This window comes from Halyomorpha halys, unplaced genomic scaffold, assembly GCF_000696795.3.
Source record: "Halyomorpha halys isolate HHAL.00 unplaced genomic scaffold, Hhal_1.1 Scaffold494.1, whole genome shotgun sequence".
In the NCBI taxonomy this organism is placed as follows: domain Eukaryota; kingdom Metazoa; phylum Arthropoda; class Insecta; order Hemiptera; family Pentatomidae; genus Halyomorpha; species Halyomorpha halys.
In genome coordinates, this window is record NW_027110283.1 from 1,100,504 (window position 1) to 1,120,037 (window position 19,534).

At 28.3% G+C, this 19,534-nt stretch overlaps 2 protein-coding genes across 2 annotated transcripts in view; one reads left to right on the plus strand and one right to left on the minus strand.

Moving 5' to 3' along the window:
- Positions 1 to 1,603, minus strand: part of LOC106683556 (U2 snRNP-associated SURP motif-containing protein) — a gene marked incomplete in the record, with an annotated part of 25,984 nt that extends 24,381 nt beyond the window's left edge. Inside the window, 5 exon segments of the mRNA XM_067048439.1 lie at positions 429 to 514; positions 615 to 813; positions 915 to 1,008; positions 1,077 to 1,193; positions 1,371 to 1,603. Of these exon segments, the coding sequence (XP_066904540.1) occupies positions 429 to 514; positions 615 to 813; positions 915 to 1,008; positions 1,077 to 1,193; positions 1,371 to 1,391 (517 nt within the window).
- Positions 1,604 to 5,184: 3,581 nt separating this feature from the next.
- Ir93a (Ionotropic receptor 93a) overlaps positions 5,185 to 19,534 on the plus strand; it is a 16,524-nt gene continuing 2,174 nt past the window's right edge. The window contains exons 1-17 of the mRNA XM_024358655.2: positions 5,185 to 5,458; positions 5,538 to 5,690; positions 5,775 to 5,870; positions 5,951 to 6,100; positions 6,524 to 6,638; positions 8,107 to 8,212; positions 8,434 to 8,598; positions 8,764 to 8,931; positions 10,704 to 10,913; positions 11,525 to 11,631; positions 12,636 to 12,705; positions 13,795 to 13,875; positions 15,056 to 15,211; positions 15,382 to 15,544; positions 17,010 to 17,230; positions 17,311 to 17,491; positions 19,021 to 19,099. Of these exons, the coding sequence (XP_024214423.1) occupies positions 5,362 to 5,458; positions 5,538 to 5,690; positions 5,775 to 5,870; positions 5,951 to 6,100; positions 6,524 to 6,638; positions 8,107 to 8,212; positions 8,434 to 8,598; positions 8,764 to 8,931; positions 10,704 to 10,913; positions 11,525 to 11,631; positions 12,636 to 12,705; positions 13,795 to 13,875; positions 15,056 to 15,211; positions 15,382 to 15,544; positions 17,010 to 17,230; positions 17,311 to 17,491; positions 19,021 to 19,099 (2,318 nt within the window). The 5' untranslated portion in view covers positions 5,185 to 5,361. The remainder of the gene's footprint in view (positions 5,459 to 5,537; positions 5,691 to 5,774; positions 5,871 to 5,950; positions 6,101 to 6,523; positions 6,639 to 8,106; positions 8,213 to 8,433; positions 8,599 to 8,763; positions 8,932 to 10,703; positions 10,914 to 11,524; positions 11,632 to 12,635; positions 12,706 to 13,794; positions 13,876 to 15,055; positions 15,212 to 15,381; positions 15,545 to 17,009; positions 17,231 to 17,310; positions 17,492 to 19,020; positions 19,100 to 19,534) is intronic.

Below are 19,534 nucleotides of genomic sequence, written 5' to 3' on the forward strand. Positions count from 1 at the left end.
CCCTGATGAAGACCTGAAACGCAGGTCGAAACGTCGGCATAAAATAAATAAATATGGTTTTGTTTATTTATGTTGTTCTTTGCTGACTGCACCCCCCCGACAAACTTCTCCAAGTAATAGTAGTTTAGTTATCTCTTGAATGAGTAAAGTATAAAGGCAAATTTTTGAAGACCAAAAAGTATTTGATAAGATAATAAACAGCATCTATTTAAGTGATATGTCCATATTTACTTTATTGGTAAGAACACATGTACATATTCATAAATACATCAATCTGGTACTAAATTCGCATCATAGTCATCAAAATACTAGTTAAAATATTAGAAATATAACTCCAACTAAAATTTTAACCAAGATTTTATGATTTTGTAATACAAATTAATGAAATGCGGAGTAAAACAGAAAAATTGAAATAAAAATAAACTTACTAGCTTTGATAACTTCCGGGTCAATGAGAGCTGCTGTTTTAACAACACCTTTATATTTATGCCGCTCTTCTCTTTCTTCCTGAATCCTGATAAGGAAAAGTTATTTAATATAATGGCTGATATAACACCGAAATTTAAACAAATAGATAAATATAAGATTACCTGCCCATATAAAATATTACTTACATTTTAAGCTCTTCTTTAAACAACTCTAAATTACTCTTCTTTTTCTCTTTTTCCTTCTTCTTTCCAGGCCTTTCAGGTTTCATTCGCTCACCCAGTAACCTTGCATACTCCTGCGCTTTTTCTGCCGAATTTTTTTCAGTGGGGACATCAAGCCTTGATTGAGGTTTGTACAATTTACCCTTCTCTTTAGTATCTTCCTCTGTTCACATGCTCGATTAGTTAATATTGACTTTTTTAAACTACATAAAAATAACACCAAAAATGAGAGATGGTAGGGACTTTTGGGAGAGGAGGACTTACGTCTTTTTCCAGCGTCATAAGTTCCCGCTTTCACCCAGACTTTACTTGTTTTGTTTGCTGGCTCTTGGAATGTTGCAACAAATTCTTCAAAAGCCTTAAAACGAAATTATATTAGCAATGAAAAATGGAAAAATACCATAAAGAAATATGAGGATTACATACTTGGGCAGCAGCTTTTTCTTGTTCCTTTTTCTTCTGTTCTTCAATTTCCTTCTTAGATGGCTGTCTTTTTCCCATTGTTCCAATGGAAAAAGCTTTGAGCTTCTGCTCTGGTATGTGCTACAAAAAAATAAAATGCACTGTGTAAACACTAAAACGCCGGAAAAATTATCGTGATAAACATTAAAGGTTATAATCAAAACTTTAACACTCTGAAAACAATTACTTTAAGTATTCCTACTACGGTTACAAAACTTTATTGTTAATTAAGTATTAAATTTAAGATAAACAACTTACTTTTAAAACTTTGTCCGCCATGTTAATAACTAAACACAAGCCACATTTTACGAACTTCAGAACTAACAATGTTGCCAAGCAAATAAGACAAACAATAAGTTAACGTGAATGCCAAGATGATATAATATTTTTAGGGCAAAAAACAGACCTTGAAAAATCTCTTTTAGCTAGGCCGGTGTTCATAATACGAAAGTAAACTTATTCCAAGATGGTAGTGTTTGAACTTAGGAGTAGCATATCAACAGTTTTGTCATAAATTCAAATAATTTATCTAAAAAATGACCTAATATCACGTTTATCGATGGATTAAAGTTTTATTTATTTGGTCCTCATAAAATTATTTTATATTGGAAAATTAAATATGTGTTAGAAGCTCTAATCTCTGCCAAGATTTTATTTGCTAACGCTGAATTTTACAAATAAATTAATCATGAAAATTGAATAATAAATTTCTTGTTCCGTCCATATTTAGGATTATCCCGCTATCTGGTGAAATATAATTTTGTAATTCACCCACGTGATAATTCAAAAGGAGGAAAAATATTCTGAAATTTTTATTAAAAAACAAAAATACATCGAAATATTCATGATTACAATAGTAAGTTTATGTAGAATTTCCAAAGTGTATCGTTTAAGTGGAATATTGAGCACCATCATGGCTGTCCCATTTATTATCGTTAACCTTTCTATGAATTAACTTTGGCTTCCTACTAGGCTCTGTATTTGCATCTACCTTCTTTGAGCATTTGTATTCTTTCTGGAATTTTAAGCATGTTATCTACATGGATATATCAAAGAACCCCTTGACAAGACACAGGCGTTTATCGAAATGTTGTCCGCTCACAGAAGCAAAGATATTGGAATCATTTCATTGAGTCAGCGAAGAATCCTTTGGTTATCGTATATAGAATGACACTGTGTTAAACGACTATGTTGCTGATGATTCAGATTTTAAGCAGAGAGAATTCAAACTCGTAACCATCGAAGAATCTAAGGAGATTTTCTTCCTGTAAATTCCCCCCCCCTCTTGCGATAATCTGTACCAAGGCGATTGTATTTGTAAGATATCCCAGAGTTATAACGACGGTTCCCGTAAAACGGTGCAGTTTAAAATTACTGATCATGGGAGCTTGGGTGCTAGTAAACATTTGGAATCGGAATGGAAACAAGGGAATACGGAATCGTCAAAAATAAATATTCATAACTATACGATTGATTTGCTCTTCAGTGTCACATTGACATTCGGTTTCCGTTTCAAAGCCAATTTAGGCAACAGCACCGCTGCTGTAACGATGTCGCTAAGGTAGACCCCTTAACTCCTTCCGCTACCAGCGGCCCATTCATGATTCCTACTCAAATTAGACCATAGTTATCGACTTCCACTGGTTAAGATCCCTCAATGAGAATAAACAACTCTCACAACCGATCCTTTTTAGTGGAGGTTGGAACTAACTTGTATTATAATGTATAAATGAGTTTTGAAGTTTTCACAGCTAGATCTTGCTTGGTATAGTAGTTATGCATTTCACACAAACGATATCAGTATGAGGCCAGAGTATCCTGAATTCTATACAATAACAGTATCCTGAGCAAACTTTGGTCAGAATCGAACCCTGTTCAAATCCGTTATGGGCCAGTTGAAATTTACCTGTCAAATAAACACCCAGTATGCAAGAAATGGCCAGGTAGGAAAAAAGGATGTCATTCCTGCTGGCAAGCATACAACTTGAAAATTATACATTACTATTTGTGTTATTCATACTATGCTACTGACCTCCATACACTATATAGAGACAAGAATAGGTCTAAGAGGAATAACAACTCCCTCCTTTTCCACAGTATTGGTATTCAACTTCTACCATCAGAGCCTACACAATCTTTCACCACAGTAACTATCTAGGAGTGCTAATTTACAGTTAGGCAGCTTAAGTAGGTTTTCGATAACCATTTTTCTATTATCATTTTTGCACATAGTCAAGTATGTTTCATCAGTTGCTTAGTTACTTATATATTAATAACACCTAGGCCCAAAGATGGCACTGAATCATTGACTGTATAAATAAAGCAAAACTTATTGGTTTTATGACAACATTTGTGACATCAACAGGTGTGCACTCCAGCAAAAACCATGAGAAGAAAAAGAAACTACTCTTATGGGGTTGCTCTCCTGGAGGAAGTCAGGAAAGATTGTAATTTCTCAGCATTGTCAAGATAAAATATATAGTATTGTAATTTAATTAAACAAATATAAAAAAAATAATAAATAGCACATATTATCAATACATTTATAAACTGAAATGTTCGGAACAAAATTAAAAAATAGATTTGTAAGATGCCTTTCCACTCAATATTTGATATAGATGAATTAGACTGAAATTATGTTGAAAATGAGAGCTTTAAGTATGCCCCAACCTTAAAACATATTTTTAAAATTGCTACAACCCATTCAATTTTGGACTTATTCCTCTCTCAAAACTTCCATAGAATGAAGCTGTGCCAGAAAAAGTAACAAGCATAGAAGATCATTTGTATCATCTATGTATTTTATTAATCTTATAATTTCCATCCTTTAGGGGTTTTGAAAAAAAAAAAATATGTTGAGAAATTGGCACAATCTACTCTACAGCTGCCAAGTAGTTTAGGTGTTGTTATTGCTTGATATCCTTCCAATTTTCTTTCCTACAAGATCCAAGGACTGATTTCCCTCAGCTTGCAACTAGTCGGTACTCTTCACTCTCATTTCTTAGAGCATGTAAACAGATGCCATCCATTTACTCTATTGTGTTACTTAAGTTTAGGTTCCATGCAACAGATATCTGTCATGTAAGTTTGTCACCTACGCGCAGATAGTTTATAGTACTACCACCTATCAAGCAAGTCCTGACAGTATGATAGCAAGTGTCAGCTTACACGATGTTATTGGCTGCGATAGCTATCACTATCGCTTTTCTATTACAAACACCTTAACCATGGGACCTCAGCATAAGAAATATTTAGACGTACTAATGCTCCAGAGTTGTGTTGATGATGGGAAGATACAGTTTTTTTAATATTAACTAACAAAACAATAGTTATTATAGGTAACCGTGTTAAATTTCTTATTTTCCCGATTCATTAATCATTAGGGATCTCATAGATCCTAATGGAATTTCAAAGTCTTAATGATGAAGATTCTTTGTCAAGTGTATAAGCGATTATACTTTATCAAATATTTTATAAGCGAGAGAGAAAAAAAAGTGATAATATAGAAACTAAGTAATAATCAAAAAATTTTCGGCCTTAATAACTGATAACTCTGGAATTGGACTTAATAACTGGTAAGTCTGGAATAACTATTTTACCCATTTTTTATTATTGTTTGTTTAATCATAAAGTGGTAAAAAATACATTGGCTGGCAGAATATTTTTATCTGAGTATTAAAAAAGTTAAAAAAATGTTCATTGTTGTGGCTGAAAGACGTTGAATAATTAAAAATATAATATTAATATAAATCTATTTAGATCAAATGCAGTGTTGAAATTAAAATTAAAATTATTTATTTTACATTTTATATGTCCTTTGTATAAAATCTAAAAAGGGGATGTTTTTAAATTCTTAAATTAGATCTTACTTTAAAAGAAAGTAAGAAAAAAGTCTCATATAATAATTAACAAGAATTGAATTATATATATAATATTTACAATAATTGATATGTAATAAGTAAATTATCATAAAAGTCTTTTCTTTTCTTGAAGCTCAACTTGACCCACTTTGGCCCTGTAGACCTAGTAACATATAGGGATCATGAATTCTTTATACATGATCTTTTGGGGCTGCATGTTACATCTGTTTTGAACGATTTGTCTTAGAGTCGATGATGTTTTTGATTGGATATACATTTTTAAAACTTGTCATAGTGAAAGTCACTTTTATTCCATTTTCTCTGATTAGTCACTCTCTATCCAGAAAAAAACCAGCTAGTATTCCTACTCGTCTTACCATTGAAATTAAATGGTGAAATTCATTTTATTACAACATTTGTTTATTAGTATAGTTGCCTATGAATATTACTACACTCCATCAGACAGAAAAACAACAGATAACTTATGTACGTAAATTGAAAGTATAAAAAGTAGTCTACTTCTATTATAGTTTAATAGAGAACAATTTTATTTTTTTTGTTATAGTGGTAATAATTGATCCTAACTTCTTACATCCACAATATAAAGGATTGAATAATAATATAAGACATATGGTATCAAGTATAGCTAATAAATATCTAAAAGGAGAATCATTACTAATAACTTACACTAACAATTTGAACTACAGAATCAAAGATGGTAAGTAACCATATTTCAACATGATAAAATTGGATAATTTAATTTGCATGGTTTTTTTGTAATCCATATTTAATAAATTTTCAGATATTACAGCTGTTTTTAGTGTAATTCATTGTGAAGATATATGGGATTTGTTCTTTGAACAGCAGGAAACATCAATATTATTTATTGCAATTACTGGTAAAACAATAATAATAATAAAGATAAATATGAGAAATTATATTGTTTTAATATTCAATTTAAACATAATTTTTAAATAGAACCCAATTGTCCAAGGCTGCCAAAAGACTTTGGTATCACTATTCCTCTCTATGAACCCAGTCTCGAGTTTTCACAGATCCTTATAGATCTACGAACAGAGGATTTTCTTGCATGGGAAGCTGTAAACCTAATCTTTGATGACAGTATAGGTGAAAATATTTTTTCTCTATAGCACTATTTTGATTATATTTCATTTTTTTAAAGAAATTGTTTTAAAAAGAAGTTTTATTTTAAATTCAACCCAAGAAAGTGTTTTCATATGTGTATTGAAAGAAATTTCAATTTGACATTCAAATCTTTAATTTGAAGTGATGATGATATTATTGCATTGATGACCCTGCTCAGACCAATTTTTATAATGCTTCATTTCTAATACTTATTTTTTTCCCCTTCCATATATGATATATTTTCCCATACATTGAAACTTCTTATTAAAGAAATTGAATTTAAATACTATTTAATTCTATTTTATGTTGTGATGAAGATTTTTCCTGTTTCTTCAAGTTTCTAAATAACTAGTAATTCTCTGAAAATTCACATCATTAAAGTATGAATGTTTTTTTTTTTTTTAGATTCTAAATTAATAGACAACATCTTGGAAGCTCAAACGAAGTCCATCCCGCTGACTAGAAAGTCTGCTTCAGTTTCATTGTATAGAATTAATGGGACTGTTAATAAATTGATAAGGTTCCTATGATTTTTAATTTGTTCTATTATAAATATCTTTAACATTTTAAAAACAGTTTAAATAAAGTCTCTACAAGTTTTAGGTAGGCTATATTTATTATAAGTGAATATGAAGTTACAAATCTGAATTATATTTCATATATGATTTTTAAAAAAATAATTATAAAGTGATATTGTAAATTGTAAAGAATATTATACCCATCTCAAAGTGAAAAGCTGAAGAAATTTAGCATTGGGTCAGAACAGTTAGTAAAAGTTAATTTGATTAATCAAGCCTCAACTCAGAGATGAGTAGTTAAGCTACTAGATGATGATAAAATATAAAAGTTGCATAAATATATCTGTTACAGACCCGATTTCTATTCAAATTATAGGCACAAAGTTATTAATTCTCCTAGTATATTTGAATTATAATTTATGGAATTTAGAGTTTTCTGGTGGAAATTCACCATCTGTATTTAGGAGTCTCATTTATAATGAGATTCCACCTGCTTAATCTGATAAATTCTGGTAATATTCATATTGTTATAATTGTAAGGCATACCTGGTCTTATCATAATTTGTAAATTTATTTAAAATTTGTCCATTTATTATCAGTTTATATTATTTTAAATTTGTTATAGCAAATTTCTTATTATATAAATTATATGTAAAAAGATATACTAAATAGATTTCAAATTAAGAACATTTCAGAGAGAAAAAAAAAATATAATTTTTTTATAATTTATAATAACTATGTTTTTATAATTTTTGTTATTTATGATATTTCTTAAATTTATGTTGTTATTACTATACAATTTGGTATAAAAAACGCACTAAACCTAATTTTACTTTTTCGGATTTTATTAGTTTATTTTAATTTGTGGTGAATTTTAATTTTATTATTTTGTGTTTTATCTTTAGTTTAATATTTTTAGTTATGTAAAGTGTAATAAGGTTATTTATATGTTTATTTTATTATATAATAATTGATATCCACTTCAATTCAGAATTTTGCAATTTCATTATTTATTTTTAATTTGTGTGTACCTCACAGTTTATGGAATGGAAGTCAAAATCATAAAGCTAAAAATAGTAATCTATCACCTCTGGTATCAGTAATGATCATGAAAGTTTCTTACAAACTAACAGCTGTAAGATATGTATTAATAAGTCTCCTAGATTTCCTAATAGTAATAAATTGAGAAAAGTAAGATTCGATAGCAGTGGATAACACTAAGATGGATAGCTATGGAAAAGAACCTCTTAAGATTACTCATAAAAGATCTGATAGAGTTGAAGCAATAACTAGTCATTAGAAGATCCCTCCAATAATAATGTTTATATAATTATCACGATTTATGGGTAAATATTCAATGAAATGAAAACAAAGTCATATTTATTTCAATATTTTCAAAATCCAGCATATTTTATTTTATTAAGCTATTGTAATTTGTAGAGTTTTTTTCTTGATATTATTATGTTACAGAAAAAAAGAAGTCCTCAATGTAATGCAACTTATACCTCGAACAGAAATGTTTTTCAACTACCTTGTTGTTGTTAACTTTGAATTAGTTCCTACAATACTAGAAATTGTAAGTTACAAATTAATTAATTTTGTAATTTACTTTGTTTAGCATTTAGTTAGAGAAAATTTAAAATAATGATAAATTTCAATTTGATGAAATGAATTAATTTTTTAATTAACTACATTTATTCTTGTTTAATTAATTTTTTCTCATAAATTGACGCTTCATTTATATAATGAAATAAATTAATATTTTCTATATAATAAAAAATTATTTAATTTTTTCAGGCTAAACTAATTGGTTTAATGAGTCCCCGAAATCGCTGGTTATTTGTAAGATTAAGAAGTGATGATTCTAAGGCAAACAATGTCAAAAACTATATTCACCTATTAGAAGAAGGAGAAAATGTTGCATTTCTATATAATTTCACTAACATAAATTATTCTTGTAATGTAAGAAATTAATGAATATTGTTTCATAAATACAAAGTTTATTTTTTATTTAATTATTTTTCAGAAGCTACTTACTTAATTATTTGCAGTTTAATATTATTTTTATGATAGCAATTTGATGAATGTTTAAGATTATTTAATTTAATTTTTCTTCACCACAAACAGTACAGTTTATATTGTCAAGCCAATGAGTTATTGGATCACCTCATCGTTTCATTGGATAGATCAATGAGGGAGGAAAAGCTGTTATCAGAACAGGTTTCAGAAGAGGAATGGGATTTAATCCGACCCACAAAATCCCAGAGACGGAACTCGATCATCAATTTTATAAAGGTAATGAAATCCAGGAACAAATCCAGGCAAGTGGGAGCCCAAAACAGTTCCTTAAAAAAATATGTTCCTAGAAATAAATTTGAGGAATGTAGCATAATATATTTTGTGCTTTTATTATATTTAAGTGTCCCATATACTGATAGAACTGCTGTCATAGATATCTCTACCTTTCTCATTTTACAAATATTAATAGGGGAATCATAATAAAGTAATAATTGCTGTTCAACCATATTAATATGTTACAAGTTAATGGATTTTATCAGGGGGGAGGGGGAAGAGACTAAGTGTTAAATGGTAGCCAATAAAGTCTCAGATAGCAAAGCGACTAGACATCATAATATGTTTACTTTAAGATTTTTAAAAATAAAAAAGGAAGGGTCTGGGTGAGGTCAAAGAAAAACTCCAATACTAATTATACTATTATATTTATTTATATATGTATATATAGTTTACCGTAAAAATTGATATATAGGAAGATGGTCAGGGTTGCTGTCAAAGGAGAAACAAAATATAATAGTTGTAAACTATTTTTGTTTCTCCTTTGACCGCAACCCTGACCATCTTCCTATATATTATATTTATTATACTATTAGTATTTTATATTCCTTTTTTTTTTTTTTTTTTTAAATCTGTTGTTATTTCCATTTTCATTAATTGTCTAGAACCTTTTAATTTCCTTATTTAAATTTACGTTTCACTGTACTTTTTTTTTTATAATTTACTTTGTTTATTTATGTTTACATCATTTAAGTGTTTTATCTTTTTTTAACTCTAATGAAGCCCCGCAACATGAGGCGAAACGTGAGCTCATGATAAATAGTTTAATTACTATTTGAGTTATTCTTCGACCATCTTTCTTTTTAGCATATTATGAGATCGAGTCGCATTGATCAAAAAAGTGAGATAAAGAATAATTGATTATAAAATTTCAGTGTAAAGTTATTAATTACAATCAAACCAACAACAGTTTGGTTGTAAAATTAGAAAATACCCAAATGTCTTGGGCAAAAAATAATATATCTTTTATTTTTAATGTCAAATCATATTATTTGGTATGAATAAATTGATTTATCCCTATTGTTATATTTGACTACGAAAACAGTTTATATCAAAATGAATAAAAAACTTTACACTTTTCTATCATCAAGTTTCTGAAAAATATGTTTAATTATCAATACTGTTTTAATAATTGTTAAATAACAATGTTAATAGCCAGTTTTCTGTCATTTTATTTTTCTGCTCTGAGATTTAGTCACTATGAAATTGATACTGTTTTGGCAGTTAAAAAAATGAACTAATATATCAATTTCATTTTCACCTGCAGTGAAATAAAAATTGATATTATGATATCGTGAGGAAAAACCTTGCAGATAAGGGAGGGGATCCAAATACATAATTTTTTTTTTATCATATTTTTTCAAAAGACCAGTCATTTTGAATAAACATGGTCCGTAAACTAATAAGATGAAAATTATTAAGACTTAATTATTATTAAGGAAAATAAAAACATGAGATTTAATGATGGTTAAACGGTAAAAAACATCTTCAAACTAATAACTGTTTTACTTTAATGTGTAATTAAAATGATAACTAGCACTATTGACATTTAATCTTCCATATATTTTCAAATATAAACAGAAGACTAAAATATTTTATTATAATCTTGACTATTTCTAGAAAACAATCTCAGGAATCCTGGGACTGAACTCATATTTTCATGCTTCCCAGTCAGAGACATTATGTTATTATACATTTGAAGAACTCAATTATAGGCAAGGCAAAAGGATATCAGCTGGTGTGATAATTGTACCTGGTGGAGAATTATTTCTTCAGAGACTTGGGGCTCAGACTTTTTAGAAAAAAAGGAACTTTTAGAATCAGGAGATTGGTCCCCTCGCTCTGGTCCAGTTCTGGTTGATCAAATATTTCCAAATGTGGCGCATGGCTTTAGAAGAAAAATAATACCACTGTTTACTTTTCATGTAAGAATATTATTAATGATAATTCAGTTTTCTATTAAATTCTTAAGAATAAGGACTTGATTCCTTTAAGCCTCTCCCCCCCCCTCTTCCTGGTCAATATTATTGAATATGGTATATTTATTACAATATAATCCTAGGACGATCAATATATAAATATTGTTGAAATTAAATATTGACCATGTAAATGATACTTATATATGGACCATTTTTGCACATTCATTCCTATCAACATTTGAATTGAATTAATACATTTGCTAATATGATTTATTTTGATTAACCTGATTAGATTTTCATTACTTTCTGTCACTAAATTTTTAGTGCTAAAATAAAAAACAAGGAAAAAATGAATGTTTCCTATTATTTATTATTTATACCATCACAAACATGAATGAAATATTACTTATCAATTTAAAGGATTTTCCATTTTAAATTTGATGCTGGGAAACGATTGAAGTGTGAGTTAAGGAACAGATTATGGGACATGACAGGGACTGAAAAAAAGATACATTGACGTATTTCTATTAGATATTAGTTAAGATCAATCTAGTTTATTTAAATTTAATAAGAAAAAAATTCCTTTTGTTTTTATTTTTAAATTACTTTCTTTTCAGAATCCACCTTGGCAAATAGTGAAATATGATCAAAATGGTAAACCATCTCAAGTGAAAGGGGTAATATTTGAAGTAGTAGATCATCTTGCCAAAAGTCTTAATTTCACGTAATGTTTATAAATATTGCTAACAGTTATACTATTATTAGTTATAGTATTTTTTTTTTTAAATATACAGTGATCCCTATTTAGACATGAAAAAATAGGTTAATGTAAAACATCAGATAATATGAAAAAATATCTTTGCTCTCTCAAAAACAGTGCTGCAAAATATTTAAAGGAAATACTTTGCCAGAGATATAATGATCTAAAAACCAAATTAGAATGGCATTTTCAAAGACCTCTAGAGTTCTATATTTTGATGATCCTTTCAACAAGAAGGAAAAATTGTCTCAAACACCTATTAGTACCACTAGTCAGACCACTATAACTGATTTTTTGAAATTATCAGTGATTGAAAATTGAATGTTTATTTTGTCTCTTTATTGTTAGATAAATTTTTAATTATTTGTTATAAAAACATATTATATAGAAATGAAGGACCATATTATATATAATTTCATTTTGTATTCAACTTCAATGTTCATTAAACTATAAATTATATTCCAATGAATATATATATTTTTTAATTCCCTCTCTTGTGCGTATGCAATAATAATGAGATCCATTGTTTAAAAGATGAATTCATAGAAATAAATATCTAGTAAAGGATGAAACATGTTAAACATAAATTGTAGAATTATGTCCTCTAATGAGTTCATGTTAATGAGCGACTACTGTACTCTTTCAAATTAATTAATGTAGTGGTATAGCTGATTTTCCAAAGATTCTTATTATTTGGACATCAAAAGTAAATTACCATATGTATCAAAATTAATTAGAAAGAAATTAAAAGAGAATTTGATATTAAATATATATCAAAAGTATACAATAAAATGTAAATTAAGTCCTGATATTTTCGGATATCATGGCTTTCAAGGAATTCACAATTTATGACCTATGATTTATACAATTTATGATTTATGACATAGTTCTGTTTTTATTTTCATATGGAGCCTAATAGAAAAAAACAAAACAAATCAGTTAACCACTGTGCTTTTCTTCATTTTCAGATATGAGATAATATTAATGTCAAATACTTCATTACCAGCTAACCAGACAAAATTTTACAGATTTAATGAGGTATGATGAACTCTTCTTCTATTTAGATTTTAAAAACATAAAAGGGTTAGAAAGTAAAATTATAATATTGCAATATTATTATTTTAATCAAAAAATTTTTAAAATTATTTTCTCATGGTTTTCTTTCATGTATTTTTATTTATGATGGGTATCCTTTCATTGAACATACAGAAATAATTGTAGGTTTTAGAGTATTAAATAATGAGAAAGAATTAAACAATTTTTAATCATTCACTATGTAATAATTAAAAAATAAACTCAGAATTAAGAAATAATTATCCTTAGAATTAGCATATCATAAAAAATATTTTCTAAACTACATTTTTTCTCTCATATGTATTATGTTAATTAGGTATCTAAAACAGTTGAAAAAAAAAATCCCGGGTTATGCATGCGTAGTAGTTGCATGTAGTTAGTATAAAAAAAAAATCAAATGCCTGTCTAAAACAGTTGCAAGGGCCAGGGGAGGAGTTCAGACCTTTCTCAAAATTACATAATACTTTTTATTTATTCTTTTGTATAAACAGAAATCATACCTGTTTTTATATTGTTTGATAAATGATATAAGTTGACTTAGAAAATATTATTTTATATAATACTGAATAATGATTTATTGCTTGACAAACAAATTAGGTATTGTTTAGTTGGACTGTTCGAACTTCTCCTGCCCTCAGGAGACAATAGGTTTAGAGAACAGGATGAACCAGGTTGTTTCATATAGATTTTACAAAATAAAGCATGGATACGAATGTTCAAAAGAATTGGCCAGTTTTGATTCACTGTAGCAAACTAAAGCAAACTTTAAAAATCTTTTATTCAATGCATCACATCAGTTTGATAGCAACTCCTAGAAAGTGGAGGATTCGTAAGGGTAGATAACATATTTGTGCAAAGCACCAGAACTATTTAGTTTTAGCATACCACAATAAATGTCTTTTATAAATGACATGAAATATGATGGACCTTAGTCATAATAATGTTTGTTTTTTTTAAGTGGTGATCCTTAGGTATCCTTAGGCTGCACTTTTAGTCTGTATTACTTTAATTAATTATTTCTAAAAACATATATTATATATTTTTTAACTATAGAGTGTTGGAGATGTCGTTTTGGATCAGAGTACAGAGTTCTTGGCTTGGGAACAAGTGGTTCGCCTGATTCAAAACAAAAAGGTATTAAATTAATCCTCAAAATTACAGCAATGTTAAACTTCTAAGCCGTTTAGTTTTGATACAATATAAGATTGTAGAATACCCAGAATTCTATTTTTGTGAAGTTTCAATTTGGGTGACTTTAAGCTAGGGGACAAAGAAAAAACATTGAAAAACTTATACCTGTTCAAACAAAAAAAAATTTAAGGAGGAGATTGAAATTTCTTGGGAGAGGGGCATAATTATCACACTTCTAGAAAAGGGCATCTCGGTTTAGGTTTGTATGGATGGAGAAAGATCAACAAAAATATATTAATATTATCATAAGGTACAAAATTTTCAAGGACTCACATTTATTCTGCTATAATACATAACAATAAAAAAAAAAAATTGAAAAAAGTTATTGATTAATGTTTTTAGTGATATTAGACCATAGTAAAATTGCTAATTTAATTATATGCATGACCCTATCTTACCCCCCTAATTATTTTTTATTCACACATATTAAAAGAGCTGCTATTGGTGTATCCATCTCTATTTATAAATTTTAGAATTAATTTTTAAAATACATGCTACTATATTTAATAAAAAATTTACATATTTATCATGCAAATTAATAATACAAAATCATACCTTAATTTTTTTTTTTTGTTTTATAGGATGTCATTTGTTTGAATATTTATTGATCTGTTTTTGCTCAATTTTTTTTAAAAATAAAATTATAAATACAATATGTTTCATAATAATTTTTAATTTATATTATGATCTACTTTATGAATTAACTTTCTTTTAGAAGGAGACATTCTCAACTGAACTGTGCAATATAAATTCAGAGCTTCTTTAAGATCACCAGCACTTAAGCACTTTCTTTAGGTTTATTATTATGTACATTGATTAAAATACCTTCCATCTAGTATGAGATTTTCAAAATCTATCTTGTACCGGACCTACGACACTCTTGCTACTCTTCTAATATATTCGAATAAAAATTATTAAGAAAATATCTGAGGTAATTAACCTCATTGATTAGTATAAAAAAAGCATAAAATAATCTACCAACTAAATAAATAGCTTCTTAAACTTTCTTCCTTAAAATTAGTAATAATAGTTTCAACTGATAATTGAAATAAATGTTTTTCTTATGATTACTTCCTAATGACAGATGGAAAAGCCAATGTATACCAAATACTCATAACTTTAGGTGCTGATTGGTGCTGCTGCCTTTACGATAACAGAAAAAAGGAAAAAATACCTAAATTTCACTTTGACAATTAGAACAGAAAACTATGCTTTCTTAGTTGCCAGACCGAAAGAGTTGAGTAGAGCCCTTCTTTTCATCCAGCCATTTACTTCCGATGTGAGTATATCATTAAATTTTTCTTCTAGTTGCCATAAGTAATTCACAAAATGACATACTTTTTTTATTAAGCTAAAATGCAGTATTTAGTTGGCAATCTAGTAAACTCGATCAAATTTTGCAGAGTCATGCAGTATAAAATAACATCCTAACGTATTTTTCTTTTGTAGACGTGGCAGTGCATTGTTGCAGCAGTATTGGTAATGACACCATTATTGAATTTTGTACACAGGGTTAGTCCCTTTTATGAGCACTACAGCCAAAGGGAGAAAGGTGGTTACATGAAGATGATGAACTGCTTCTGGTACCTCTATGGAGCTCTATTGCAGCAAGGTATATCCATACAGAGATTAAAAAAAATTTAAAAGAATAAATCATTTCAAAACTATAACTGTTTTATCCATTATGCAATATTTTCCCATTAGTAATTTTTCATTTATAACAAGAATCTCAGAGTTATTAGTTCATTTACTTTTTAAAAAAGAAAAAATCCTACAATGCATGCATCCCTGCACTGTAGCCATATATAAGTAATCGAAGGACAGCAAAGCTCTTGCAGTATCTGTTCTCCCAACCATATTTTATGCCATGAACTATAAGAGGGGACATATATCATTATTAATAAAATTTTAGTACATTATTTCGTTTCCAGAAGTTTCCCTTCTGTCGGCAAGTTCCAAGACTGTCACAGTTTTTATTCTTATTCTTATTTATGTTTTGTTTTATCATTTTATTATTGTATTGTATTTTTTTCAATTAACTAACTTTTATGTGTATTATGTGTATTATTATTTAATGTCAACTTTTATTTCCTGTTCTTATAATACTTTACTATAATTTTATATTTTTAATATCTTTTGTTTTTTTTTCTGTCATTGTTAAGGTCAAATCTCCCCACACCTCTGCCTCCCTTCATTTTTCTTTTCCTTTGTTTTTTATTTTCCTTCTTCTATACTTCCGTTTTGTCCCTATATATATTTACTCTTCCCTTATTTTTTTAATTTTTCTGTCTTTCAGTTTTTACTATATTTTTTTTCTTTTTCTTGTATCTATTATTCTATTTGATATTACTCCATTGATTCATTTTATGCTTTTTTATTTATACTTATTATATCAGTATTTGTTATTTCTTTTTTCTTTAATTCACTAAACTCATTTTTATTTAATTTTCACATATTTTTTGCATTTTGTAGTCCTACCATAGTTTATTTTAAATGTCTCGTCATCTTGTATTCTTACACTGTAATATTTTTAGTTTTTGTATCTTGTTTTAAGCCTGGATGAAGCCCAGCAAAGGGGGGTGAAACATTGGTGCTTTATAAATATTTTTGTTCTTTTAAAGTTCTGTTTTGACTGTATCCGGAACATTTTTCTTGATTATATAGTTTTACTTATAAACTTTAACAGGCCAAATCAGTGGTATGAGTGATGGGGCAGAATGATTATTGTTTTATGTCAGATAATTTTATACAGAATTTTCGATCAGCTAACATAATACAATATTAAATAAAAGACAAAGCATCTGTCTGTCTGAGCCCAACTAAGAAAATAAGGTCATTAAAATCTACTTTAACTCTCAGAAACCACACAGATCCTTTGTACTGTGAACTTTCCAGGAATCTCAATCTCCTTGGGAGTCTAAGGAGAGGATGCATTATCTTGTACGAGTAACCATATATTATTTATTACTCTTCTGTTAAATTCTTTAAACTTACTATGGTATTTATTATTTTATTTTAAATATAATTTTTGAAATATATTTTTTAGTCAGCTTTTTTATCACATATTGACTGAACAGGTGGTGGCGTAATGCCAGAAGCAAACAGTGGTCGGCTGGTAATCGGTACTTGGTGGCTGGTTGTACTTGTTTTAGTAACCACATATTCAGGTAACTTAGTAGCATTTTTAACATTTCCAAAAATGGACAAAGTTATCTCTAATGTTGACCAGTTAATGGAGCAACGGGGGGAAGTTACTTGGGGAATGCCAGAAGATTCAACACTACATATAATACTTAAGGTAACTGGAAATATTGAACTTGTACTTATATTTACTACAGGAAATATGTGAATTGAATAAAATTAAACAATTTTTTTTAGTCAACAGATAATGATAAACTCAATGAGCTGTCAGACAGTGCACAACTACACCGTATGGTAACACAAGATATTGTCAGCCAAATTCGTAAAGGCGAGCATGTCTATATAGACCGCAAATCTATTTTGTTGTACTTAATGAAGCAAGAGCTTCTCACAACTAATCGATGCTCACTGTCAATAGGTAAGTCGATAGTGTAAATTTAGGCCAGTATAGGAAAATGATTTTACAGAACCACTTAATACAAAAGATTCCTGCTAATTTGTGTTAAACAAAAGAAACTAGACTCAGCATTGATTTCATTTTTACCCTCCAATATCCCTTAGGATTGCTTCATTTTTTACCCTCAATATTGCTTATGTTTTTTATTTTGTGGCTTTTTAAAGATTTTTCATGTCAAAATATGTTATAAACATGATATTAACACAAAGGTATGGATAAATAACTATGATTATATCACTACTCCGTCACCTACTTCCTTTTGAAACCTGTAGGCCCCTGGTTGCTTCCTTAATATTCCCCCACTTTGATTATTGCTGCGTGGTTTACTGGGGTGTCTCTGGGGATCTCGAAACAAAATTAAAACGGTTAATTAATTGCTTTGTACGAGTCATCTTTGGAGTTCCCAGAGATGCCTCTGTCACCCGATTTTATGAAGAATTGAAGTGGCTTTACCCCTCCAGAAATTGTACCTTTCCATTTATTAGTTTTAGTTTAATTATATTTGATTTTTTTTTCTATTACTTATTATCAGAAGTGTTTGTCATCTTATGTTTTATGATATGACATATGATTTTACTTTATTTATTCTATTCTTATTTTATATATTCTGTAAATTATTTTTGTTCATTTTTATCTTTTTAAATTTATTATATTTTATGACGTTTTATAATTTCATTTTTATTTTGTATTTCACTCTCAGGATCAATCCCGCAATAAATAAAGATTATTATTATTATTACTTTGCTTTAACAGTGGCACATCTGATAAAAATTTTTGATTTTGATTTTTTGTTCGGCACAGTTTATAGAATGCTATAGAGTGGGGTTATTTTGTGACAGCTGTACTAGCCTAGGGACAGACTGTAGAGGGACCACAGTAGAGATAGAAATTCTTGGAAAAATATAGAAAATATCCATTTATAAATAAAACCAAAATATTTTTTGGTAGATGTGTCACTTTTTTAAAAAAAAGCAATGTTATGTTAATTGGAAAATAGCATTTTATTTTGAAATTATAACTATGTTCATAAAAAATAACAGTGAGGTACATATGATTTTCATATCTAAAAATACAAATTATAAATATCTATAAAAAAAAAAAATTAAACGTATATAGTGAATTTGCTCAAAAAAAAGTATGCTAAGTGGGGTATGATTGAATTGTGATTTTGAAGTTTTAGTAATTTTTGAAAATAACTGTTAATGAAATTTGCTCATTACAATAAAAAATAAAGAAATACCTAGAAGAACATAGTAGCTATAACATATTTGTTTAGTAATAAAGAGGTGTTTATATATTGCCAAATAAATAAGCCCTTGACAATATTTCATGCAACTATTAATTACATTGAAATATTTATAATTACGGTACAAATTGTAGAATATTTAAAAACTTTTTGTTAGCCTTATTATTAAGATTACATATTAATAGCTACCTACATCTGAAGTGTTTTAACATAAATGATTATGGTGAGTTTTCTGTCTCTAAAGGTGAAGAAGAATTTTTGGCCGAACATTTAGCTATGGTGATTTCTCCGTCAAGCCCTTATCTTGAGCTCATTAACAAACAGTGAGTTAAAGTATTATATTTTATGAGATATATCAGTATTTTATAAAATAACATTTTTTAAACGAACATGTTACATGTTTATTTTATCAAGGATTATAACAAAATAATGTGCTATGTACTGTTAAGGTAGAGTGTTAAAAACCTTTTTTTAATTTGAGTATTTTATAGTAATCTAATTTATTTTTTAAATATTGAACTAAGCCTATTGAACTAATCAGAATTTAAATACTTGACCATTCTTATCCAAATATAGGTACCCACTTTGTGAAGCTGGGTAGATCCCGGAAGGCTCCTGAACCCACAGGGCTGACTTATCGGCTATCACAACCGTATTTGAAATTGGGTCCTTGAAGATAGTAGTACATTGCCTTAACAATAAGCTATCCACTCCCATATTTTAATATTAATGTATTTCATATTAATAATTAAAATCCT